The 27,859-nt window shown below is 39.7% G+C and overlaps 1 protein-coding gene across 1 annotated transcript in view; it reads left to right on the top strand.

Annotated features, from left to right (window-relative positions):
* The window catches only part of LOC140695129 (trafficking protein particle complex subunit 9-like), a 48,812-nt gene extending 31,217 nt beyond the window's left edge, over positions 1-17,595 (top strand). Inside the window, exons 6-7 of the mRNA XM_072958027.1 lie at positions 5,440-5,566; positions 17,514-17,595. Of these exons, the coding sequence (XP_072814128.1) occupies positions 5,440-5,566; positions 17,514-17,528 (142 nt within the window). The 3' untranslated portion in view covers positions 17,529-17,595. The remainder of the gene's footprint in view (positions 1-5,439; positions 5,567-17,513) is intronic.
* Positions 17,596-27,859: the final 10,264 nt, after the last annotated feature.

Here is a 27,859-nt window from a genome sequence, read left to right as displayed (position 1 = left end):
CTTCTCACCATTGTAAACAGTGCTGTGTAAATGCTCTGATAAGTACATCTTTTTGAACTGAATTTTTCTAAATGAAACGATTCCAAAATGTGGAGTTCAGCCTGTGTGTACACACGTTTTTCAGAGTTTACATATCCATTGACATGTCATCCTCCAAAAGATCGCTCACAGTTTGTTCTCTCAAAGATGGACACTAGCTAGAATATCTTTTAAAAATATGTGCCAATATGATGAGCAAAAGTACTTTTTCATTGTTTTAATTTGCACTTGATGACCAGTGAGGTATTGAGCATTTTTCACTCATTAGCCATCTGACTTTTAAAAAGTGAATGATCTCTTTTGTCCTTTGCACACATTTAAGTGAGGCAGCTTCTTGTTGCTTTGTGACAGCTCTATGTATATTATGAACATTAACCCCTTGTCTTCATCAACATGTATCAGAGAGCTTTTCCTTGTCATATTTTGCCTTTCATTTTGTTCAGTAGGTTCATTTTTGTTGTGGCCCAAAATAATCTTAAGATTGTAAATGTCTTCTTTTGGGGTTTTATTCCTGATATTATTCTTAGAAATACTTTCTTATAATGGTATAAATTTCTTCTGTAGGTTTTTTTAATCTCTAAGATGGAGATGATGATGGTACTTGTTATAGTGAAGAGAAGTTGAATTAATATGAGCAAAGAATTATATTCGCTGTTATTAGTACTTTCTAATATTCACATCACATTCTGTAATTTTTCTTGCGGTCATTATGACTGGAATAGAATTTGTTTTTTCCAGGGGATTCTCTGATTGTCCCAAGACAATTATTGAATTCCTACTTTGCTTTTTAACTTGAAATCCCACCTGTAAAGAATACTTATGTACACTAGAGTCTCTTTTTGAGCTCATGGTTTATTTTTATCAATCTTACTTTCTTACACTAGCACTATATCTTACATATTGTAAACATTTATTTAATATCTGACAGTGCGATTTTTTGATTCTCTTTTCGATCCCAAATTTTCTTGGTTAGTATTATGACTTTATTATTCCTGAAGAATTCTAATATAATTTTTCAAGTTAAAAAAAAAAGAAGTGCTCTCGTGGGATTTTTTAGTACTTTTGAATTATCGTTAGGAGAACGTACATTTTTACAAAACTGCTTTCCTGCATACAAAATGTTGATGTCTCTACTTTCACACCTCTTACTTTACCCCACAGTACAGTCCTGTACTTCCTCCATGTACAACATGGGCATTGTTTTTGAGTTTATTCCAGATTATTGTTGATGTTTTTGTTAATTATTTAAGTCAGAATTTTTTGCTATTGTATATTTTAACTGTTAAAACTGACACCTAGGAAGGCAGATTCGGTTTGTAAATACTCACTTTGTAACTTCTCATTTAAAATTGTAAGTATTAAGTACTTGTTACAGAATCCTTTCTTTTCTGTTTTTAAAAATTTGTTTCCAAGATTCTCAAAATGGTCATAGCAAAGTAGTATAGGTGGGGACAGAGATGGAGAGAGGTAGTGTGGCTCATGTACAAACTGTGAGCACTTTCATGGCTGTGTTTACGCTGGAAAAGCCGCTGAAGAGTCCAGGATAAAACAGGGGTGGCTTTGTATGCAGTTGAAAGCCAGCTTTCTTGCCTGGTGAAGCCTGGTGGGCGTGACAGGTAGATGATCAAGGTCGAATGGAGGTTATTGGCTGCACAGAGCGCTGTGTCTGAGAACTGGAGAATATCGCCATGGGAAATGCTTGGTGCCAGGAACAAAGCAGAGGAGCTGGGGACCCTGTGTGTTAAGGAATTTCCAGCCCTCGGAGTGGGAAGATCAGACTCTGCATTCAGATCTGAGTTTGAATTCATCCTCTTTAGTTTACTTGTCCTCTGACTTTGGTCAAGCTATATACCCTATTTCACTTCCTGTTTTCTTATCTCTCAAAATAGGAGAATTACAGCCTGCTGCCAGATTGTTTGATCAGGTTAAATAATTAGTGTCTATAAGATGCCACGTACAGTCACAAGCTCAGTGAGAAATGGGCTGTCACCTGTTCTTCTGCAACTCAGTGCTTGACAAGACATGTGGGAAAGCCAGTCCCTAATTTGTGTGTGATGCAAGTAGGAACAAAATTAATGTCTTGCCTTTCCCTAGCAGTATACTTACAGCTTTGCTTCATTTACTTCTTTCCTCCTTTCCTTTCCCCTTTCCCATCCTCCACCAAAAGATCCTGAGACTCTCTCAGAATAGTAGATTCAAATTACTTTAAAGGTTGGCTCATCCTCATGAAATGATAGTAACATAAAAAAAATCTGTGCACATCCCACAATACATTGTATTTGATTTACACACACACGTGTGCACACATACACACACACAATCAGGCTACCTTCCACTTGCAGAGGGATAAGGACCACTTTTTCTGAGTTTTCACTCACTGAGCTTGAGAACAATGTCTCTTACACAGACTTTCACCAGGCTTCGTGCATGGTGTTTTTAATTGAATTTCGGCTTTGTGGCCATAGATATAGTCTCCTAATAGAAGAGAGAAAGTGGAGACATAGACATTCCGCTGAGATATTGGTGTCATCATATTTTAGTTGGAAAGGACTTAAGACAGCATAGAGTCGTAATATTATATGGGTGAGAATCCATGATGTTGTAACTTGGACAAGAACATGGACCTTCTGCCGTCTTGTCCACAAAGGTGAAGAGGCAACTGGGCAGGGGATGGTAGGGATCCTTCTTGCTTGAGTTCCATGTTCTTGCTAGTTTTCATTGCTCAGTTGCCTTTAGTTTATGTCCATGAGGCCTCTCATGGGAAGGTCACTCTGTCCTGATAGATTGAGTTTCTTATCAGCAAAAAGCTCTGGACCCACTCATATTTCCCAGAGTTTTCTGCTGACCTGCTGACACTTTATATAATTGAGACCTAAGAAACTACAGAATATAAAATCCTTATTGTTATTGTTTGCCCTCGAGTTCCATAGGAAGGGGTGCTGTCTCAGGCTGTCTAAAGCCAGATCTGAACAAAGATAGGGTGACAGGCTGTGCTGCTGGTCCTCCACAGTTGAAGGGGATTTCCAACTTAGCTTTATATTCAAGGCAGATGAGTTCAAATCTTGCCTTTACCAGTTATTATCTTTGTGAATTTGGGGAGAAACTGTACTTTTTTGTGTCCAAATTTGTTTATCTGTAAGTAAGTTCAGTATTTATTTTAAGGTTTCTGTTTTAGAATTGAATGAGCTAATACTCTCATTTATACCTAAACTAGTGATCTCATGGTTCTATGCTGGTGCCTTGGTAGTTGATTACTAAGGGACTCCGCAGTGAGATTGGGGGTGGGGGACCCTGGATAATAGAGCTTATATTCCAGGATATGCTTGTAAAAGACTGGATGTGCAGTGGATTTTTAGTAAATATCTACTCCTTTCCTAATCTGCATTGATTGTGTATATATCTTTATACTAATATATGAACAATTTTTATTGCAATTTAAATATCTTTGTAGTATTTACAATATCTAGTTATAAAAATACGTGAAATAAAAAGATTTGAATTTATTTTCTTTTCAATAAGCAAAACAAAATAAAATAGAAAAGAAAAAAGTTTTGAAGGAGTAGAAATAATTTTATTTCTGTGGAATCAATTCCTTGTAATAGGTTTTTTGTTCATGTTGTTAAAAAGCATATAAAATTGATAGGTGGTGAAATACTGGAAATGAGGAAACAGTGGAGACATACTACCTCTAAGGCAGTCAATTTGTTACCAAGTCCAAACTCGTTCTGCTTGCTGCATGACAGGCCGATTAATCGGGAGATGAGATGTTGGAGTAAGGAAAAGAGACTTTATTTGTAAAGCTGGCAGACCCAGAAAATGGCATATTGTTATCCAGTAGAACTCTCTTCCCCAGGGCAGAATTCAGTCTCCTTTTATACTAAAAAGCGGCAGGGATGTGGCTGGTTGTTGCAAACTTCTTGCTGTATGAATTGTTTGTCCTTGAAATCCTTTGTTCCTGCAGCTGTCCATGTGGGTCAAATTATGGTGCCCCTGTAAAACCTCCAAAAAAAAAGAAAGGTTATTCACTATTTTACAACTTGCCATCTATACATAAGTGTAGAAGAGCAAATATCCTTAAAGATCAGAGCCCGGAGAATAGGCCCTCCTGAATATTTCAGGCTAAAGGCAACTTTCTTTTACAAAAGGTGCAGAGATAGCAAGTCTGAGCCTAGAAAACAAGGTACAGGATTAAAGCCAAATGAACACATCTAACATGGAGTGAAATTTGTTCTTTCTATTACAATTTCTTTTTCTCCCTCATAAATAATTTTAGTAAGAAACATGAGCAATTTTTTTATTTTTGCTTCTTAATAAAGGACTACAACTACAATTTAGTGAGCAGGGATGCTGTGCGTGCCTTGGTGTCACAGCAAACTCTTGTTGGTGGTGGTCGACCCTGCAACATGCCTGATGCCCCGTGAGTGTTGGTGAGGGTCCCCCTAACCAGGGGCTCTATTCAGGAACCACCATATGCGCGTTGACCTCTGGCACCTCTTTTTCAGCTGCAGGAAATTTTTTCAGATTCTATGATAGAAAAATCACTCCAGCTAGGGATAATCAGGGAGTAAAGGAAGAGGAAAAGGGCTTGAAGTAGAGTAGAAGAGAAAGACAGAAGCTCAGGGAGCCTGGGGGCTTGGCAGCGCTGCCTCGGGAGAGAGAGGAGCAGAGGTGTGGATGGGACCGGCTACAGAACCAGCTCCTGCAGCTTTCCCTGCACCCAAGCCACACAGCTTTTAATAGGGCCCAGGACTCTCTCCTGGCTGGATGTCACCCTGGGCAGAACCTTGAGAATCGAAGGTAAGGGGTGGGCAGCACTCACCTAGGGGGTCACTGAGGACTTTGGTCAAGTCCACATTGACTTTTCCAGTCATGTGCCTTCACCTGTTCTTTATCTCAGGATCTGAGAAGCAGGAGCAAGGAACTCAGGGAGAGATGCAGGAAGATATCTGACTGTGTTAAGAGACGACAGTCACAGTGACACTGGGAGCGAAGACACTTGCAGCAAAGTAAAATAACTTCACAACCATTGCATCAGAGCTGCATGTGTGAGAGAGCCTAAGCCTGTCTCAGAGTGCAGGGGACAAGCGGAATGGAATGGTAAAATTAACACTGACAATTGAAATTTTGTTAAATAGCCTGCTACTTTTAATTTTATCACTTCAATGTATGCAGGTGTATTTCTATGAGCATTTATAGGTTCACACAACCCCACCAGCCCCTCTTGCCCCCATGGGGGATGGGATTTCTCAAGCACAGTGCCCCTCCTGCTTGCTTGGGCCACGCTGCTGGTCCTCACCTGGGGCCGGACTGCTACAGTACACTGAGTCCCCGAGGCACGGCCTGGGATACATGACAGGAACAACTGTGCTCTTGGCTGAGGGCCTCCATTTCCCCCTGCAGTGTAAGAATGCCGGTGACTCAGTTAGAAGCATGCATCCAAGCCGTCCTTCCGTGTCATCACCATCTAGAAGCGGTGCCTGAATCTTCTGAATTTCTGCAGAATGTGGTTTACAATCACCTTGAACAAGTGAGTGTGTGTTCTCTTTCAAGTGGAGGAGTTACTGCCATTTTCCTGGAACTTACTCACCACTAGTCCATCTGATTTTTCTGTGCTAGGATTCAGTATGGCCTGCTAATAACTCTGCAGTCAGGTCTAGAAACCCTGATGAAGAGGATTATTTATTTTCTTTCTTTATATGATAGTATTTTACTTTCAAATTTCTGAGTTTTCAGTTCTTGGAGGAATGTTTTGGGGGTTGGAGAAACAATTTTGCTCTTACCATCTTTGTGACCTGTTGCTATATGCGTCTCACCTGTCTTCTGTCACTTGTGAGGCGGTTCTATTTTTGACCCTGTCCGGGTTGTTCATATTTTAAAACATAAAATCTGTAAAAGTACAGTCCCTTTTACTCTGAAGACATTCCACAAATACTCCTTTAATCTGGGTATGGTTTTAAGAAGACACAATAATTGGAATATATACTTGCAGGTTGCCAGTGCAAAATCCCCAAATTAATAGTCGAGCTTAACATCTAAAATCTTTCTAATCTACCATGGATTTGTATGGATAAGTGAAGTAGTTTGCTAAGAACTCAATCCTCCCAAGCTGATGCTCTGCCAGATGGTGGAGCCGAGGGACGAGGGTGTGTCCTGCCCTTACTGAGCTGACAGTTTCATGGCAAGGACCTTCACCAGGTGAAGAAATTGAAGTTTCTTCTAAGAACAGTGGGTCTGAAATGAGTCCAAAAGCGTGGGAGAGACACAATCACATTTGTCTCAAGTAGGGGAGAGTGGCTGTGGGGCCACCTGGGAGACTCATGAGTCCAGGTGGGCAGTGTTGTTGGCTTCCAATTGAGCGGTGGGACGGTCAGTGGGTAAAAGCGAACAGATTGAAGGCATGTTTAGATGGTAAAGAGGAAAGGATCAATGCTGTCTGTGAAGGTAGGATGGAGTAAGGCCCAGGTTTCTGGGTGGATTAATGAGTTAAATAATGGTCCTGCTGTGTTCTGAGGAGGGAAAGCAGCAGAGGGAGTTCTGGGGGAAAACTGATGAGTTCAGCTGTGGGTAAAGTGAAAGGCTGTTAGATGTGTGGTCTGGGAGCTCTGGTGAGAGCCAGTAGTGAGTAGGGGGCGGGGAGAGAGACTTTCAAATCATTTTGTCTTGTGAAAATACATACAAGAATGAGTAATGACACAACCCCTGTATATTCTGGATTTAAAACCCAGTAACATTTTGCTATATTGACTGCAGGGGTTCTTAATTTTTTAATAGAAATAAAATAAATAGAAACAAAATAGTGGAGTTAATGAGGATCTTAGAGTTGATGTGTGTCCTTGTATGTATTTTCATACCTCATCTGTTTATAAACATAATCTACAAAAAGTTAACTTGCTTAGCATTAGAGTTAAACAGAGGGACGTGACACACTCTGTTGGTGGTTCAAGGTGATTTCTTGGGCAAATTATGTAGCCTCTCTGTGCCTTAGTTGCATCTTCTGTGACTGCCCCCATGCCCCTCATCACAGCTGATTTCCTAGACTTGAAGTTGGGAGGGAGGCTGCTGAAGGGAGTAAGAGGTGGCAACTGCTAGGGTCACTGAAGAGAGAGACAAAAACAGATTAAAGCCGAGAAACTGAGTGCTAATACCCTCAAAGGAGAAAGAATCCCTTAGTTTTTTGAGCCACTTAGCCTAAGAGAACGAAAATCATGTGGATCCAAAGCTCTTGAGCATATGAGTATTGTGGGTGGGAGGGTTTCATCAGAAAAGGGTTGAGAAAAGGCCTTTTGGTTTCCTTTTACGTTTCCAGTAAGGATGAGGCGCAGAAGAAAAACCACCCGTTTCACAGTAGAAGGTGCTGTTTTGTGCGAAACTGTCCGAAGGTTGGAAACCATTCATCAGTGGTGCTGGCAAAAGAAGAGACTTCTGGATTGGGTGGGGCACTTGCTGTGACTTCCAGGTGACCTGCTGGCTGGGGGCTGTGAGGCGGGCAGTAGGTTTGCAGTGTGACCTGGGTATAATCCCTGGCATTGAGGCTGCTGATCTGACTAGCAGAGCTGGGCAGACACCGTCCTAACGGGGCTGCTCGGGATGAGGCCTGGGACACCTGCCATGCTGAGGGCGAGAGGAGAGCTCCCCTGAGGTTGTGTCCCTGTGAAGATTAGAAACGTCCTCCTGCAGGGGAGGAAGAGCCTCTGAGCAGCGGGCCGGATGCACAGGCAAGACCAGCCTGAGCACGGAGATTTCAGGAAGCCGGAATTCATACAGGCCCGAACAGCCTTGTTCCTGAGAAACTGGAGGGAAAAGATGCTGCAAATGCAGGCTAAGTTCAGACACTATTGTGTGTCATGAGTGATAGGAAAAGACTGTTCAGGCAGCCACGAGAGAACCCTGTGGTTGTCCCAGTTGGGCGTCACACAGGAGGGAGGAGCAGAGTTATATACTTTGCCACTTATTAGCTGTGTGACTTTGAGCAATATCACCCCACTTCTCTCTCTATATATCTACATCTGTAAAGAGACACAGTGACAAGCTCGTGTCATCAGAATGCTTTGTTTAACTCTGATCCCCTTTGTCCAGTCCTGTCAGTGCTGCCCTGCAAGGTTCTGCAGCGGCTGCTCTTGCCCTGTGATGGGAGGGCATAAAAGGGCATTGTAGCACCCGAGGGCAGAAAGGGGTTGCTTTAAAAGCAGACATGTAGCGTCCTGCAGCTGCAGACCTGCAGGCAGTTTGGTTCATGGTCGTGGAGAGGACTTTGGAGGCCTTAGCGTCGTCTTAAGACTTGTTTTCCCTTGGGGACCTGATTTGCCTTTGCAGATTAATGTTGAAGATTTGGGCTTCTGGCAAAGCTGTTTTCAGAGATGGGTATATACGTAAAATATCATATAAAAGAAAATGATTTATTTAACGTGTGCGACTTTGCAGCTGTTGGGAAGAGCTGTGTTGGCCTGGTCTCCACGGGGGACACCAAGGGTCAGCAGAGCGTGCGGGAGGGAAGGCAGCCTGCAGTGCTTCTGCGGGGTGTTCTCCCCAGCAGGGCGCTCTGCTGAGTTGTCTCTTCTCTGAGTTTGGTTGCCAGAGGAGCAGACAGCAAAGTAATGAGTTCTGGAGGGATTGTATAATGACAGGAAGAAATAGGAACCTGGAGATTTTCTGGACTAAAACACGCTTTTGGTTCCTGATTCAGTGTGTTCCATTACAGAATTGATGAGTTGTGTCTATTCTGGAACGTCATTGAAATAAACGTTCAGCCTAAATGTTAAGGGCTTTGATTTATTTGGCTGGAGGACTCGAGCCGGGATGACAGCCTCTCAGATCACTCTGAGGGACTGCTCCCAAGAGGTAGTGGAGGAGCTAGGATAAATAGAATCTTTACAACAAAGATCAGGTAATTGGAACAATAAAATATTGCTTGTTATCTAAAGAAAACCAGATATCTCAAGTTCAAGTATTTAGTGGTTTTCTATGTATGGTGGGAAGCAAACATTTGGGTCATTGAATTCATTCCTTTGGCAAGCACCTGGCTATCTAGGGCCAGTATCCTGTCCTTTCTTGCACTGAGTCTGCTCAGAGGGCACCACTGTGAGTGGCTGAGAGGCCGGGCTGTAGGCATGAACTCGCTGGGGGTTGGCAGCAGCCGCTGATGATTTGGATTCAGCATTCTTTGTTTACTGACATGGTTGCAGTATTTTCATGCACATTGTAGTATTTTCATTCACAGTGTTCCCCCTTGGTCCTAAATTCGACCAATATTTTGAGAGACATTTCATGACCAATTTTGTCCCACGGTGCTAGGATGGCTCATTCCTAGTTCAGGTGAAGAATCTTCTGAGTTGCCATTCAAGGTGTTAGTTTTTTTTATCAGGCCCTGTTGATACTAAAAGTTCTCTGGATCACCTGTCTTACTACTCTATTATGATCCAGGAAGTGTTTACCCATCTTTGCTCATTCCCATACCTAGAATCACACTATTATATTTATTTTATTCAGGGTTATAAATTTTATCTGTTTCTTCAAGATGTTTAGCCATCATCCATCTTGTGGGCCTAGTTACACATTGGGAAATGTAACAGACAACAATTTTATAAAATAGACAGGATATAAGTAATACAGCTAGTAACGTTAATAAAGTCACGAGTAAGAATTTAATAGTCGAGAAGTTGTATTTTTGGGTTAAAATTTTGCTTGTGTTTCTGAGTTTGATCCTATGAGAAAGTTCATATTTATGGTCAGGGTCAGGGCAGGTATTAATTGGCCAGTTGAAATCTCCCACCTTGTAAGATCAACAGTGGCCTAAACAGAACTATAAATTCTTTTTAGAATAACGTTTCTGAGGGCTATCTAGTTAGAGCCTTGGAGTAGGGAAACCCACCAAGGTAACACAGAAGTACTAGACATAGGTAATTTATCATAAACTTAACAATTGGAGTAGTTCATAATCAAAGGTTGGAGAAATTATCAAAGTAATTGGTATACAGTCCTGGTCCGGTGTCTTGGGTCAGCAGTCTAGCTCAGATGTCGTCTTCTTCTCATCCTGGTATGGAAGCTTTTTCTCCATTTGGGCATTGTTTTAAGGTGAGCAGTGCTCTATAGGCCAGTGCACTGCAGGGGCTGTTTCAGATAGGAAATGAATCCGAGACTCCGTTTCCTTCAGCTTTGGTGTGTATGGTCTAGTTAAGAGTATCTGAAAAAGGGTCTTTCCATTCAGGTTGGAGACAGTTCTTTAAGTCATGCCTGTTGCAGTATGTATAATCCCCTGGCTGCAGGTCATGGGGCATTGGAATTTTACCCAAGGATAGATTACTGAGCTTCAGAATCAAACCTAGAGTATTCTTTTCATAATTCAATTAAACTGTACAGCAGTGTGACATAACAGCAAGGAATGATCTGGGAAGTGTCTTAGTAAATATGGACCTCAATTAACAAAACTAGAATTTAATATCGACTAAAATATAATTTTTTTCTCTCTAAAGTTACCCTCAGTTTTCTCAAATATAGCCAAATCAAGATTAATTTCTTTACAAATTAAATCTGATTATTTGATCATATAGGCTTTTTAAATTGACTGTGTTGGAAGTTTTAATACGGAGTCTCAGGGTAGAATGTTAATAAGGTTTTCTAAGGCCAAGAAAGCCACGTCAAGGCTTTTCATGGATTTTTGCCTTACAGATTTAGGTAAATTCTTTTCTCTTTAAAATCCTTAAAATACCTTTATACTCCTATATCTCTTAGGAGATGATCTCCCTAATTTGTCTGATAGAGCCACTGGGGACCTAAGTATTTTTAGTCTTTTGAGGGATCAGATAGAGAGAAAAGATAACTGTTCCAAGTCTGTATACATAGTTATAATTTATCAAATTGCTGTGAACCATAACTAGCTTAAGGAGAAGAGATTCTTTATGTCTGGGAAACAGGTTAAAAGGCAGTAGTATTTCAAACAATATCAAAAATTATAACCATATTCAGCTGGTTAATCAGTCCCATGTAACTAATTCTTTTAATGAGAGTTTTCATTAGAACTTTAAAATGTCTTACCCAGTTTAGTTCAGTGCTGTAGTTTGAAATTTATTAGAAATCAGTAAATCTCCTTGAAGAGAAAGCATTTTGCAAAACCATCAGAAGAAAACAATTAACTGTCTATAAATGACAAAAGATTTAAAAGCATGGTTAAACACCGTTACACTATAATCAATAAAGAAACCTGTTCACTATACCCATAATTATCACTGGTAACATTTCAGATAAACCAGAATTTTAGGGAGTCCATATAATTTCTACAATACCTACATTAATAATATTTCTCATTCAATATAACCTTAGAAGTTTTATGATTCATTTGACAATTCCATGTTATTTAAAATGCCAAATGAAACTTTATAGTTAAAAATCTCTCTTTGGGATGTTTCAGGGGCCTTCTGTAGCATCCCAAACTTAACTGGAGATTAAAAGAATTTTAATTAATTAAATTAATTTTTATTTAATTAATTAGAATTTTATATTTGGGGAGCTTTTTGAAAGATTTCAGAACACTTGATCAGATAAACATATAGATCACTGTAATGTAGTACTAATTCATTAACAAGAAAATACGTCAAATGTAAAGGCAGAACAGATCAGCTAAGTGGTATAAGAAGTTTTACAATCTGTTACTGAAGGTGGATTAATATTTTAAGAAAATTTTTTCCTCTTAACAGAGAGAAAACCAAATCTAATCTTGTTCCAGCTAACTTCTAAGATTCATTTACGTTGCCCAATTTGATTCTAAACTTAGCCAATTCTGACCACGTACAAAACTTTCCTCAGGGTTCCTTTTCCACAAGCCTTCCACAGCTTTCTATACTTATATTAGTGTGTCCCTTATTTTGTCTTCCATTCAGAGGTAACCAGCTTCAGGAGAAAGTCACTATTTTTCATTAACAAAGTATTATTCCATTCTTACATCTTCCTTTACGCATTTATATTACTTTCCTAGGATACTGAGATCATTCCCTTACTAATAGAGACTATTTCTGTGTGACACCAACCATTTATTAATATTTCTAAACACCTTTAGTTTCACTGTAAGAGGAAGTTAAATGTTAAGTAATTCATATTTCAATCTTATTTTATCTGAAAATGGCATAGATATTTAATAAAATCTTGTCATTTAACTTAATTTAGCACAACTCTAGAATTTAAAGATATCAAACATTTAGAGATTATTTTAAGCATACATTTTAAAAATATATTTTAAATATTTACCCAAAGCTCTCATCTCATTTACATTTAATTTACTTAAAATTTTACCACAGCACATTACTGTTATTTTTTTTTTTGACAAATCTGCAACAGATATAACAGGATCTTATTTGACTTTCATTAAACCTAGGTACAGTAAAGGTATTATAGTTAAGATGGATGATTTTAAAGATGTCTACATTTATTAGAACATACTTAAACTAAACAATATCAAATATTACCTTAATATTGAATATTTTCCAATTCACATGACACTGAAAGTCAATTTGTTAAGTTTTTATTTTAAAAATACTTAATTTTTAAGCTCTTATATTTTTACATCAATTAAGCAGAGCTCTTTGACTTCGAAATTTTTTTTTTTAGCAGTAGAAATATCTCACTTCTATAATCTGTATGCAGGCTTATAAACAGACAAAAGCTAGAGATCTCATAGCTTCACTTTAAAACTTACTTATATTTATAATAATAGTTGGAGTAAGCTGAATTTGCTTGCTCAAATCACTAAGGCTTACTATTTATGAAACAGATAATTAAGATTTCCTCACAAAGTCTGAAGGACCCGTCAGAGTTCTGAGTTCTAAAATGCCAAAAATTTCATGGCCTCAAGTTTTATTTCGTTGAGCTAATTAGGCTCAGTCCTAGGTCACTGTTTGTTGTATTTATATTTCTGATCTGCAAGACAAAGACACTCTCTTCCAGGTCCCCAGATAAATGCTCTGTCACCCAGACCCAATTTTATCTCCTTAATTGGCATTTTTGTATCAGTGAGAAGAGCTGTAAACAAAGAATTCCATGTTTTAAAACTAAGGTTTTCTTTATTTTGTCTTCCAAAGCTTGCATAAGACATTTATTAAGGTCTCTTTTCCTTGAGTTATAAGTTAAACCCAGGGTAAACCTATTTTTTTTTTTTAGCTACTCAAATTACTTTTTAGATTTACGTTATATTGGACGTCTCAAGTAACTATATTGGTTTCCTTTAATTTGTTCAATTAATATTTTCAGAGGGATAGACATGTGCCCAGCCTTATAATACCAAGAAGGGGAAGCGTTTTTCCACTGAAACATATCTATCCCACAACATAAGCAAAAGGTTTATATAAAGACCATCTAAATATACCAATTTCACAAACTTTTATCTCAATTTTATTAAATCTTATACCTTTAATTTTTATATTTATTAAGTTTAATCAATAATTCTTATTTCTAGAAGGAGTGACAGAAACCTTTTTTTTGTGGGTGTACATTGTATATAATTTTATAGAAGTCTCTAGGATGCCCAAGTTTCAGCCAAAGAGCTTAGGCCCTTCTCGATTTTTAATTTCATTAATTGGTCTGTTGTCCCAATCCTTGATCAAGTATTTCAGTCTACATATAAATATATGTTAAACTGTGGTAAATAAAACGGACTTGTTTGAACTTTAATGTTGGGGGGGAGTAGGTGAACTCTTTGGCCCTTTTTTTTTAACTTTACGTAGTGTAGTATCAAAACCCTGTATGTAAATCCAAAAATGTCCATTTTATTGATCTCATTCAAAATAACCATATAAAAATATTTATCCTTTTGGGATAAGCCACTTATCTGTTTTTTTGACATTTTTACAATCCTTTTTCCAGTTATTCAACCTAATTAACATTAATTATACTAAGTTTTTATTAGCATCTCTAGAAACATTTATCAGAAAGGAAAAACAAAAATGTAGCTTTTCAAACCAGTTATATTTTTATATCTGAGTTCTTAGGTTAACCATTAGATATATTTTTCTGCATTTAAACTTTATTTTAATAGGTACCAATAAAACAGCCGTTTATAATGAGATCTCTTTAAACTTTCACCAATTAAAAAGTTTTTCCAAATTAAAAAATCCATCATATGGCCATCAATTTATATATATATAAATAAATATATATATATATATATATATATATATATATATATATAGTGATTTTAAACCAATAAGATGAAGAGGCCCTTCCACATGAGAGTCAGGGTGTTGCCTAAATAAAATTCAAAGGTTTACTCTCCAAAAGCTTAAAGCCTTCGTGGTCCAGGCTGATGCAACAAAGTTTAAGATGGCAAAATATCTGAAAATTGGTACAATCAAAGAATTGCTTAGAATCCCAATTTATTTGCGTGGCCACCGTATGTACACAATACTTGAACTTTTGTATGGCAGAGTCCAAGGTTTCCTTTAAAAACTAAACTAAACATATATATACTTACATGCACACACTTAAAACATCCAGAGAAAGATAAAACGTTTACATTTCAAGGACACAGGAAGAGAAATCCAAGTTCCCACTAAAGGGGATTTTGTTTTTACAAGTTCAGAATGCCAAAAAATGTTTTTATCAGGCCTGGTTATTTCCAGAGTGAGTTTTTTTTTTTTCTTATTCCCGATTAATGTTGTAAGTTTTGTATGTACATAAATCTGGCTGGGGTTTTACTTGGAGACTGGCAATCTGTCATTTCTTTTTCTTTTCTTTTCTGTTCTTTATTTTTTTTTTTGAAAGTTCTATTCCCCATTGTAAGGTCGGGTTCTCAGAATAAATTTGCTAGTAAGATTTCCCACAGGGACAACTCTGTGGCATGAAGTCTTTGTGTCTACCACTCCTGGAAGATTCCCTGTCACCTGAGAATGCTGTTACCAGCCAGGAGGATGGTCCAAAATTTGGAGTTGAAAGTTTCCTCATAAGAGTTTTACTTTTATCCTGAAAAATTCAATGGAGGTAACCAAATTGAGGAAAACATTAGACCAGCCTCTTACCTAACCACTCAGTCCTGAACCCAGTGTCTTTCAACTTGGACCCACTCGGGATGTCTCCACTGGGTGGGTAATTCACCTCAGTTTCTTTCAGCTGGAGGGCCACGTACCTGGATACACCGCCAGATAAAACTTAGGATCATCAACCAATATGTGAGATCTGAGAACCAGGAGAGACTCAGCCAAATTCATCTGGACCCCCCGAGGAGGCGGATGAGCACAAAGGGCCACTGCTGGTACCAAGGCTCTGGTTACTTGGAGAGTTCAGGTGGAGAGAAATCTGCTGTGGTGCTTCATGGTGTCCAAAACTGTTGACTGAAATAAACGTGCAGCCTAAAAGTTAAGAGTTATGTTTCATTTGGCGGGAGGACTCGAGCCAGGATGACCGTCTCTCAGAACTCTCTGAGGGACTGCTCCCAAGAGGTTGAGGAAGAGCTAGGATATATAGGAGCTTTACAACAAAGACCAGGTTGTTGGAACAATAAAAGATTACTTGTTATCTAAAGAAAGCCAGGTATCTCAAGTTCAAGAATTTAGTGATTTTGTATGAATGGGAGGAAGCAAATATTAGGACTCACTGAATTCATTTTTTAGACAAGCACCTAGCTATCTCGGGCCAGTAGCCCGTCCTTTCTTATTCTGAGTCTGCTCAGAGGGCACCATTGTGAGTTGCTGCAGTGGCTGGGCTGCAGGCCTGTCCTCGCCGGGGAGTGGCGGAAGCCTTTAATGACTTGGTATCAGTATTCTTTGTTTACTGACATGGTTGCAGTATTCTCATTCACATTGTAGTATTTTCGTTCACAGACCGAATATGGATCATCTGCAAACTTGGAAAGCAACCGAGATGGAATTACTGCAGATACCTTCTGCTTTAATAAGCCGTGTGCAAACATAAACACGGAGGAAGCATACACTTGGATTTGGAGGTGTAGGAAAGGGATCCTGCACATTGCAGGAGAACGCAATGCAGAATTCCTTAAGTCCAACTTTCTTTACTGTAGTGGTTTCTGAGAACAGTTTATGGTAATTAAACAACATTGACAAACGGTGGCACACATTGCTTTTAAGGGATGGCCGGCTGCAAACTTTTATATTGTTCAGGTGGAATTCATAGGCAAGTGGTCAGGTGGATGGGAGAGAGATGGAGCCAAGGCCTGGGCCCAGATTCCGGTTTAAATTGCCATTTCTTCACCATAGGGCCTTGGAATAGAATGCATACTCTCAACCTGTTGGTGAATCTGTGAAATGGGCATGGTAATATTCATTTCTTCCTGGGATTGTTGTAAGATCTAAAGAGTATTATAGCACACATGAAGCATTTAACACCCTGGCACTTAGCAGTGTTCACTGTGTGGGGCCGCCCCGCTTAGCGTGCGTCAGAGCCGTAAAGGCAGCATTTGTCTGTTGAGGATGCACTTGTAGCCCCTTGGCTAGGTTGTGAATTTGTTGATTTCCTTTAATACTTGTAACTCTGTGTGACATGGGCAGTTATTTTCATGGACAGATGAGGAATCTCAGGGTAAAGAAGACTGTGTAATTTGCCCAAGGTCAGACCATAATTTTGGGTGCAGGGGCCTCAGTTCAGCATGGGCCCCTGGGCCTTCTGCTCTCTCCGTTCAGCACCAGAGCCAGATATGGAGTTGGCTGTTTCCCTGCCCAGAATATCCGGCAGGACCCAAGACACACCTGGCCCTGTGCTGCTTGAGCAAAAACTCCGGAGGAGAGGGAGTTACAAAAGGGATAAACATAAAAACAGACGACAGCAAACTGTGATCAGCTCTGAGAAGGAAAGGAACACGTCTCGCCGTGCAGAGCTGGGAGCTTTCCCGTCTGGGCTGCTCTGGGGGTGTTCATCTCAGCTAAACAAGTTCTGCTGTTGCAGCAAGGCAGGAAGGCAGGGCGCATGTGGGCAGGTAGACAGGGCCTCATTGATCGTACTCATTCCCCATTAAGCGGCAGCTTTCACGGGCACTTACCTAGTAAACATTGGCCATAATCTTCACGCAATTTGCTTGGTAATTTTATTGACCCCAGCTTTGAGATGAGGTCATTGAAGCTGGGGAGTTTGTTGCATGCCCGTGATTACCTTGCAAATACCCCCACTGGTCTTTCAACCTAGACTGGTGTGGCTGTCATGCCCCATCCCTGTGAATGGCATCGTGTAGCTTCTCCCAAGTGGCCCAAGTGACTGACATTGATATGCTTAATTCGTAGGAAATGGTATGTGGCAATAAGAGAAAAAGATAGTAAGAAATTGTTTGGAAAACAAGAAAAAAACCTATTCTTCCCCAGCTGGGGGAGCGTAACCTGTATCACCCACCCTAATCACTGCCTGTCACCTCCTCCCTGAGGATTCTGTGTTCAGAAGCCACTCTGAGCCTTGGGAGAACATTTTTCCTCATGACACTTTTGACTAGGACCCGCGACATCTTTGTTCCTGGTTAACACTCTCTTCAAAGCCGTTTAAATGTTTTGCAGGTTCCTCCACTCTGATGTAAGAATACCCTGTATAACTTCTTGATGCAGCTCCTTAATGAAGATCTTGTGATGGATACCTAGCCAAAACTGGGATGTATGCATATAGTGACTGCAACTTCAGCACATTGTGAGTTCATAATCAGAGTGGTGGGTGACTCAGGAAAGGCTTTTTTAAGGTAACAAGGGGAAAGTGAAAAGACGCTTGCTGTGTGAGAAAGAAACATCTCGGTCACAGCCAGCAAGACACCTGTGTTCATGATGGGGTGTGGCGAGTGCAGAGTTCTCACAAAGAAAGAAGTGATGTGATGGGAGGGAGGACAGTTGGGTAATTTATTGGGGAGGAAAAAAGTGGGCTGAACATTTCCTGGTTGAACAAGAGGATTGTGACATGACGTGCTTGTATTTTGGAGAGAAGGGTTTTGTGGGGACAGGCCTAGGAGTACGCTGTATGGCTGGGGAGTCAGCACAACAGAGAAACACAGAGAACCGGGCAGACCCCAAGGCCCAAGCTGGGGGAGAGGCTGCCCGCAAATTGGAACCCTGGAAGCTGGTTCTGTCCCTTAGCTGGGGCCTCAGACGTCACTTCACAGCCCAGTCCTGTTGATACAAGAATAAAAAACGTTGGGCATGAGAAGGGCTGTGTCCCAGGCTTTCGTTGAGCCCCTGGGATGTGCCCCACCAGATTTTGTTCTTTGACTTCATGCAGTAAAGAATTCAAGAGCAAGCCAGTGTTGAGTAAAGGTATATATATTCAGACAGATACATTGAAATGCAAGAGAAACGTCACGAGGTGTGGGGGTTTCATGCACAGATTAGAAGTAGGTACACACCCCACAGACAGAAGGTCTGTCTTCTCCAAAGAGGGACAGAGAGTGGTGACCGCGAGGTGGCGCTGTGTTGCTTGTTTTCTTGGGCTTGGTGGTTTCATATGCTAATAAGTAGAAGGACCAGCCTTAGGGCAAGGGGCTAGGATTCCCAGGGAGTTGGCCATTTCCCACCCTTTGACCTTTTGTGGCTATCATTGGGACTGCCATGGTGCCTGGGGCATGTTATTCACCAGGTTACTATTACAATGGATGTTTACTGAATCTCAAGATCTGCTAGAAGTTAAATCTCTTCATCCTGAGCCTCAAGGCCTATTGGGGGTTGAATCCTTCACCATTTTGATGTCAATTGCTGCGGCCTTCCTTGAATGGCTGTGCTCTTCCCCCTTCCATCCTGTATCACTGTGATGACACAAAGACAGCAAAGGCCGGGCCCTAACCGTGCTCCTGCATTTAACGGCAGGAGGTGTGGTGTGGGCTTATGATGACTCTGAGTGGTGAGAAGGATGTTTCAGATTTTCCCACGTGAGACATGGCGACTTACCAGCAGCCTCCCCAGATTTATCTCACGGGCATTATCGCTTGTGTTGTTATGGAAACAAAAGGCCAGCCAAGAAATAAGAATCACACAGAGGGTTGGAGTACTGAGATTTATTACGCTGGCGGGCTCAGAGGGGTTTCTTTTCCAAAGCTCTGAGCACCTCCAAGACGTGCACATGAGGTTTTATAGGGTTAATTACAAGTATGGGGCTAATACCCAATAAGGCTCAAACAACAAAAAGCAAGGAATCAGTACACTGAAGCTTATCAATTTGGAACAGATCACGTTACTGACAACTGTTGACCTTGGATTTTCGGGTTAGCTTATTAGCCCAGTAAACTGACACTAAACTTCAGATTTACCAGGTAGCCCAGCAAAACTTAGATCAGGAAACCGACACTTATCACACTTTGATTTGTGACTTAGCTTGTTAGGCCAGCTGTGGTTTTCCTTCAGTGTCACTTATCTTTTGAATTTTTCTTTTTTTCTTTTTTTTAATATTTAATCCAAATTTAATATCAGGGTTCTTTGGGAAAGAAATTTCTCTTTTTCTTTTCTTTGGTGATCTTTTAGGGGGGCAGTTAATTAGATGTATTTACCTGTTAGTGGAAGCCCTGGGGCTTCAACCCAGGACCCCGTGCACGCTAAGCACACGCTCTACCACCCGCCCCATCATCTTTTCTTTTTGGTTTCGCTGCCAAGAATCCTACAGCTGAATTTCTAGTCAGCCTTAACACTTGCCCTGACTTCATGGAATCCATTTTTATGAGTTTACTTCCCCCTGGTTTCATTTAAGTATTGAATCTCCATTTTCTCTTCACTCTCCGTTTTGCCTTTTGTTGTTATGGTTGTTAAGCTGTGTTTAACAGAATTGTTTAAATTCTCTTTTAGCAAGAGGCTGAATGTAAATAAATATGTAAGCAAACAGCACAATTAAATGCTTTTATACATTCTGAGCTGTTTAGTAGTAACTTAAAAACCGAATTGAATATCAAAGTGATAGCATTTTAAAAATATTTTTTAATTTTTCATAAAAATATAGCTGATTTAAAATATGATATTAGTTTCAGGTGTACAATAGATGCTCCATTTATAGTTACTGTAAAACATTGTCTGTATTCCCTGTGTTGTAAGATACATCCCTCTAGCGTGTTTACATTACATGTTGCAGTTTGTATAAGAAAGTTGGGTAACGCAGAGTCTGGAACGTGGCTGTGTATGACTCAGGTTCACGCTCACCCTGCCTGTCAGAGCTCAGGCCTTCACTCCTTTCTGCAGGGGAGCGAGTGGAGGCAGCTCTCATCAGCGCTGTCACCACCCTCTGAGTGGCAGTGACAGCAGTGACTGTGTGTGGACGTGCAAATTGTTTTTCCAAGAGCTTTATATGCGTTTCTGCATTTAATAATTAAAGCCCTCCTGTGAGGAAGCGTTTTAAGTTTTTAATGCATAATACATTTTATTTTGATATTGATAGATTTCAAACCTCTGGAAAATTTACAGGAGTAGTACAATAAACGCTTAGATACAGTTCACTTTAAAGGGCACTATTTGGCTTTCTGTGTCTGGCTTATTTTAGCATAAAGTTTCAAGGTTCATCCATAATTGTAGCCTGAATCAGTACTTTATTCTTTTTGCTTGATAATATCCTTTTCCTTTGTTTTCGTTTTTGGTCTATTTAAAAATATTTTCATTGAAGTCTTGTTAGTTTATAATTTTGTGTTAGTTCCTTGTGTACAGCACAACACTTCAGCTAAATAGGAACCTACCTGTATTCATTTTCATCCTCTTTTTAAACATAAGTTACTATAAGATATTAAATATATTCTCCTGTGCTATACAGTATAAACTTGCTGTTTATTCTTTACATACTCAGTATCTGCAAATCTTGAACTCCCAGTTTATTCCTTCCCACACCCTCTCCCCACTGGTAACCATAGTTTGGTTTCTATGTCTCTGTGTCTGTTTCTGTTCTGTAGATAAGTTTATTTTTTTGTTTCTTTCTATTTTTTTTTTTTTTAGAGTCCACATGTGAGCAATCTCATATGGTATTTTCCTTTCTCTTTCTGGCTTACTTCACTTAGAATGACATTCTCCAGGTCCATTGATGTTGCTGCCAATGTCATTATTTTATTATTATTTTATGGCTGAATAGTAGTCTATTGGACAAATATGCTACAACCTCTTTATCCAGTCATCTCTCAGTGGACATTTCGGTTGCTTCCATGTCTTGATATTGTAAATAGTGCTGCTGTGTACATTGGGGTGTAGGTGTCTTTTTCAATTAGGGTTCCTTCTGGATATATGCCCAGGAGTGGGATTGCTGGGTCATCTGGGAGGTCAATTTTATGTCTTTAGAGGAACATCTATACACTTTTCCACAATGGCTCCACCAAACTGTATCCCCACCACAGTGCAGGTGTGTTCCCAATTCTCCGCAGACTTTCCAGTATTTATTGTCAGTGAACTTCTGAATGATGGCTATTCTGACTGGTGAGAGGTGATACTTGATTGCAGTTTTGATTTGCATTTCTCTGATAATGATAATGAATATTTTTTTATGTGGCTACTGGCCATTTGTACGTCTTCATTGGAGAAATGTTTCTTTAGGACTTCTGCCAATTTTTGAATTGAATTGTTTGTTTTTCTTTCTTATTAAGTGTAAAAGCTGTTTACATATTCTGGGAATTAAGCCCCTAGCAGTTTCATTTATTGTAAATATTTTCTCCCATTCCATAGGTTGGTTGTCTTTTTGTTTTGCTTACTGTTTCCATAGCTGTGCAAAAGCTTGTAAGTTTAATTAGATCCCTCTTGTATATTTTTGGTTGTTTTTCTATTGCTTGAGTAGACTGCTCTAGGAAAACATTGCTGAGATGTATGTCAGATGTTTTGCCTATGGTTGCTTCTAAGAGGTTTATAGTGTCTTGTCTACATGTTTAAGTCTTTAACACATTTTGTATTCATTTTTGTATATTCTGTGAGGGAGTAGTCTAACTTCAATGATTTACATGCAGCTGTTAAGTTTTCCCTACACCATTTGCTGAAGAGGCTGTCTTTACTCCATTGTATGTTCTCACCTCCTTTGTCAAAGTTTCAATGACCAAAAGTTTGTGGGCCTATTCTTGGTAAATGTGTTTATCCGTTCATTGATGGATGGATATTGTTAGTAACTTTTGGCTACTCTGAATGATACTGCTATGAATATTGATGTGAAATTTTTTATGAGAATATGTTTTCATTCTGTTGGCTGTACATTTGCCCCGCCATATCTGTAGTTTCCACTACATGAATCCAGATGGTTGATTGTAAAGGGACTCGAACATCCTTGGATTATGGTATCCAGGGTGTGGGGTTCCTGAAACCAACCCCCCAAGGATATTGAGAGATGACTCTATATGTAGGAGTGGAATTGCTGAGACATATAACTCTAAGCTTTTGAGGAAATACCAGACTTCTCCAAAGAAGCTGCAACATTGTTCCTTTCCCCTGGCCGCATATGAGGTTTCTCTGCCTCCTGAACGACATTTGTTATTGTCCATGTTTTGGTTATAACCATCCTAGTGGGTGTAAAATGAGATCTCATTTTGTTTTTGACTTCCCTAGTGATGCTGAGCATCTTTTCATATGATTATTGGCCATTTGTATATCTATTTAAATTCGTGGTAAATTTAAAAATTGGGTGTATTTTTTTGTATTGTTCAGTTGTAAGCATTCGTTATATATCCTGGATACTACTCTCTTATTAGATACATGCTTTGCAAAATTTTTCTTCTATTCTGCACATTGTCCTTTAACTATATTTTTTTAAACATTAAAACAATTTCTTTACAAGGCAGGTAGTTTGATGTAAAGATTTATTTTATTTTTTTGCAAAGCACGCACTCTCTGACTTGAGATACCCTTTTCCCCTGTCATTTCACTTTCTTGATGATGTCCTTTGTAAGAAAAAGGTTTTAGTTTTGATGAAGTCCAGTTTATCTGCTTTTTCCTTCTATCACTTGTGCTCTTGGTTTTGTATCTAGGAAACCAAAGCCTATCCTAGGCCCACAAAGATTTATACTGTGTCTTCTTTTAGAAAGTTTATAGGTTTAATTTTTACATTTCTGTCTGCGATCTATTTTCAATTAATTTTATTTGTTATATAAAATATGGGTGTTCAGATTCCAGATTGATTCTTTTGCCTGCAGATACCCAGCTGTCCCTGAACCATTAGTTGAATAGACTATTCTTTCAATGGAGTGTTTTTGGCCCCCTAGTGGAAAAGTGTCTGTAAATGTAAGTTTTTCCCCGTGGGTTTTTATTGTGTCTCTTAGACTTATTTATCCAAACTTATGCCAGTATCATACTGACTTAGTACTATAGCATTTTAGTACACTTTAAAGTGAGTCCTCCAACTTTACTCTTCTTTTTCAAGGTTGTTTTTGCTGTCCTGGGCCCCTTGCAGGTCCATGTGAATTTTGGGATCAGTTTTTCAATTTTGCATAGAAGTCAGCTGGAATTTTGATAGGGATTCCACTGAATATATAGTTCACTTTGAGGATTCTTAACATTTTTAATAATATTGTCAATCATTCCATGAAAATGGGATGTCTTCCATATATGTAGATCTTTTAAAATTTATTCTGGTGATACTTCAAAAAGTTCAATGTACAAATCTTGTAAATTTTTGTTAAATGTATCTCTCACTTTATTTTTAATGCTGTTGTAAATGGAAAGGCTGAATTTCTTATGGGTGGGACTATGTATCAATCTTCTTATTTGTAGAATTCCTTCACAACAAATACCCTTGGTATATATTTGCTACATAAATCTATCCACAACTATTCCCCGCCCCGTGTTATAAGAAACCAAGACCCAAGGTAAGCTACTTGAAAACACCTATGTGGAAGTGAGAAATGAGACCCTTGGGTGGGTCTTTGTGCAGATGATACTGAGAGCTTATTCTGAATGGCTTCTTCTTAATTACTTTTAAACAACCCTTTCAGTGTATTTAGTCAGATACATTAAGATTATGCCCTTTTGATGTGCGGAGTAGCTAAGACTATAATTTTCAAATAAATTCTAGTGAGAGTGTTGTACTTGAAACCTAATTTGCATCAATCTTTGAAGATTTATGTTTCAGGAGCTTTGACTAAAGAACAACTGTCTTTATTCTATAATGAGAACTAAATGCTCAAGCAACATGTAAGAGTTTGAGCAAACTGCCCCCGCCCCGTAGTGCTGGGTGGCTGCAGCTGTAACTGGAGTCAGCACTTACCTCTCCCAGTATGCTTGTGCTGATCTGCTCAAAGTGGTTCGTCCAACAGTTTGTCAGTAGTCTGTTGGACAAAGTCATAAAACATTGATTGAAGGTTGCTAGAATGCAATATATTCTTATTAATATTAAGTAAGCACATATTGAATGCTTACTGTATGATGGAATTGTCCCTCAGCCTCACATGAATATTATTTCTCTTGAAACCTCACATATTTCCTTGTTATTCTCACTTTACAGATAAGGAGACTGAGAATTAGGTCTTCTCTCTTTTGGGAGGAGCTCATTATTAATGATGAGCAGTTGTAAGGAAAAAGATATTGATTCATTATGAGAAAACATTTTTGTGAGAGTCAGCAATGAAGAAGATGAACACTGAAGAAGGTGATCATTGTTCGAGTGAGACAAGCCCTGGGTTGTGCGGAGTCAGCATCCCTGTCCTAGACACGGCACGTGTAGAGCTGCGTGGTGGGTGAGGCGGCGCGGCCGTGCAGGGAAAGCGGATGCTGGGGCCTTAGGCTGTGCTCAGGCCTGGTTGGGCTTTCTCCTAAGGGGAGTGAACCATCATTGACAGATTTTAAGTAGGAGAGTGGGGTGCTCTCATAGTTCATATTTGTCTTCTAGAATGTTTGGAAACATTTAGAAGGCTTGGCAGGAGATGATGTGATGAGTCAGAGTAGGGTGGCTGCGAGGTGTAGCAGTGTCCAATTTTCAAGTGGTTTTCAGGCCCAGGCTTGTGGCTTAGTAGCCGTGTCAGTTTGAATGACGCACGCAAGGAAGTGAAACAATTTATCTAATCAATTGAAGCAGTGATGTACCCAATTCCCAGGACTATTGTGGAGATCCAGTGAGATACACTGTGCAGTGTGCAGTGTGGTCTCCAGCAGAGAGTCAGTGCTGAGTGAGTGCCAGTGAGTATCTGGTAGGTCAGTTGAGGGTAGTGGGACTCGGAGTCTGAGGATATCTGGTCCCTGAAGGAGGGGTCCATTCACATCTGTGAGTGATGGGCCTGAGTTGGGAGACGCAGGGAGACCTTACCCCCCGACCAGGGGCCCTGGTAAGGACGGCTATGGGAGGAAAACCGTGAAGTCAGCTCTTTGCATGTGGAGTTGGAGCTGCCTTTGAGACAACTAACTGCAGTGTCACGAGCTTAAAGAGGAGATCTGGGCCCAGGTTGTGCATTTTCCTAAAATCTCAACTCCTAAGGACGCTGAAGTATTGATCACTGAACGTGAAGTCATACTTTAAAGGACAAACGAATAGTAGTATTATCCCTGTCATCAAAGCTCACGTCTATTTATTCATCACTCACTTTGCTAATTGTGTACTTACAGAGCTCACTTCACCGTCCTCCCGTGGGCTCAGGCTCCACAGAAAAGAGCTGGTGAGACTCCCTCTTTTCTAGAATAAGACACATTTAGCTTGTAGCCTTCTGTACCTCACCAGACTTAGGATATTAGTTTGTTGGTTTAATTGTATTTTCTGTTGGCCATGTCCTGACAGGAGAGAAATTTTACCTCATGGTCATGTTTCAATTAGCTGTTACTGAGAATTGCTGATCTGATACATAGTGTATGTATTATATTAACTTTGTAGAGTAGTTATCATTTTTCTGTCTTTGCCCGTTAATTTGTTTGCCCCTTCAGTGTTCTATTCTTTTTGGGGCCTTATTTTTTTTTTAATTAAGAAATGTCTGTTAGCAGTTAAAAAAAAAAGCAAAGAAAAAATGCACATGAGAACTAAATTTAGAAAATGTCTAGTGTGTTTTCTGTCTCGGCAATGGAGGGTTCTAGAAACTCCTGAAAACCTTCATTACACAAGTTCCTTAAAACGCTGATTGAGAAATAAAACCTTCCTTCCTCATCTTTCAAGCTGCACAACTCATTGTCAAGAAAGTGAGGGAAAATTCTCAGAAGCCAAGACAAACGAGAAAGCAGGGTTTCTGAGAGATACGTGAGCGTTAGAAGCCGTGGTGTGCTGGTTGGCTCCTGAACTGATTTTCAGTTGCCTTGACAGGAGGGAAGCAGGTGAGCCCCAGACCTCTCACAATAGGAGTTGGATGGGTGATCATAAAATGGGCCAAGCCCATCCTGAGAATCTTGCTTTACTAAAGGGTGAAATAGGAAAAAAAAATTCCTCAAGACAAGAAAGTAAGAAAAGTCAATTTTGGTGGAAGTGGGGAAAAATAACAAATCCAAATTAAGGATATAGTTTAAAGCTGTTCTGGCATGAGAGTGACCACAAACTCCTGGCAGAAAAGCACAGCTACTCCTTGATTGATAAGTTGTGTTTTGAATGAATCAGTGAACAGCTATTCCGAAAAAGGCCTCCAGAGTCTTGTGGATCAAGATACTGGACAGCAAACACCTCTCTTCCAAGGTCTCATTCAAATAACCAGAAAGGTTTTAAAGGAAACTAACAATAATCTGAGTTGTATTTATTGACATTACTATATGCTAAGAATTCAGAGGTGACTATGGAGTTGTCTCCTCTTTTATGGACCTTATTTTCTCTTTGGGGAGAAAAATGACATAGTTGGGTATCTTGGTGGAGGGAGGTGTTAGTCTGTTGCAATTAGCCAGGAGAGGAGATTAAGAAAACAGTGAAAGATGGGTGAACTTTTTAGCTGAGGACAGTCTTGTTCACTTGGCTTTTAATTGCAGGCTCAATGAGCTGTCACTGGAGGGACTAGATCTTACGGAGGATGGACTTAGCTCAGGCCTCTTTTGAATGGACAAGTGAACCTGGAAAAAGACAGTCAAATCTGTGCAGACATTAAAGTTCACTTGAACGTGCTGCATCCCTGAGCCAAAGATAGGACAAATATGCAGCAATTCTTGAGGACAGAAGAGTGGTTTTTAAGGTTCTCCAAGAATGAATCCCATGGAACCGAGATGGCCAGTTGTCAAACTGAGACTTTGTTCTTTGGACGGTGTACCCAGCAAGGGTATTGGCCTTTTATATGTTTCCATTTGTCTTTAATACATGTCTGTTGATGAGGGCATGGGCACAAATGTTTGACACCTTGTCGAGGCGATTTTGGATACCTGCCTAGAAGCACGGGCACAGTTGCGGCTGCTTCATACATCTTGCAGCCCATCCCTTTCCCCGGCTCCGGGATCACGGCAGAGTGATTCCTTGTTGACCTGTCCGTTTCCTCTGTGACATCATAACCCATGAAAAGACCGGAGGATATTAACTTGGTTTTGTTAAATTCAAAGAAACAGATCAAATATGAAGTCAGATTTGTTCTTTCCTATTTCAGTAGTACCATGGAGACGGCAGTTTGGGCAGCTTTTTGTAGTGTCCTGGAGGCTTTCTCTCTCAGCTTCTGGGCGCCTCTGTTGAAAACACTTCATAGCTCTCTGGCCTGCTGGAAAAGCACTCTGCCTGTTTTACCCTGAAGATGTGTTCTGTTTATAAACTCATCTCTACTCCTTGGAAAACAACTCAAGAAAAACTCGGTTGGTTTTCCACCAGCCATGGGCAGGGTTGAGGTAAACCGTGTTATTATTTCATAAAATAATAGTAATAATAGTAATAGTAATATTAGTAGTAGTTGTAGTAATAGTAATAATAATAATAATAATAATAATAATAATAATAATAATAATAATAATAATATTAATAGAAGTCTTAAAACAGGACAGAGCACATTGGAGAGAGTCAAAAAATGCTTTCTGGCTTAAATCAAAAGTGATGACTAGTGATTCCATGGCTGCTGTATTTG

Source organism: Vicugna pacos, unplaced genomic scaffold (assembly GCF_048564905.1).
Source record: "Vicugna pacos unplaced genomic scaffold, VicPac4 scaffold_149, whole genome shotgun sequence".
NCBI lineage: Eukaryota > Metazoa > Chordata > Mammalia > Artiodactyla > Camelidae > Vicugna > Vicugna pacos.
This window is presented reverse-complemented; position numbering and strand designations above follow the sequence as displayed.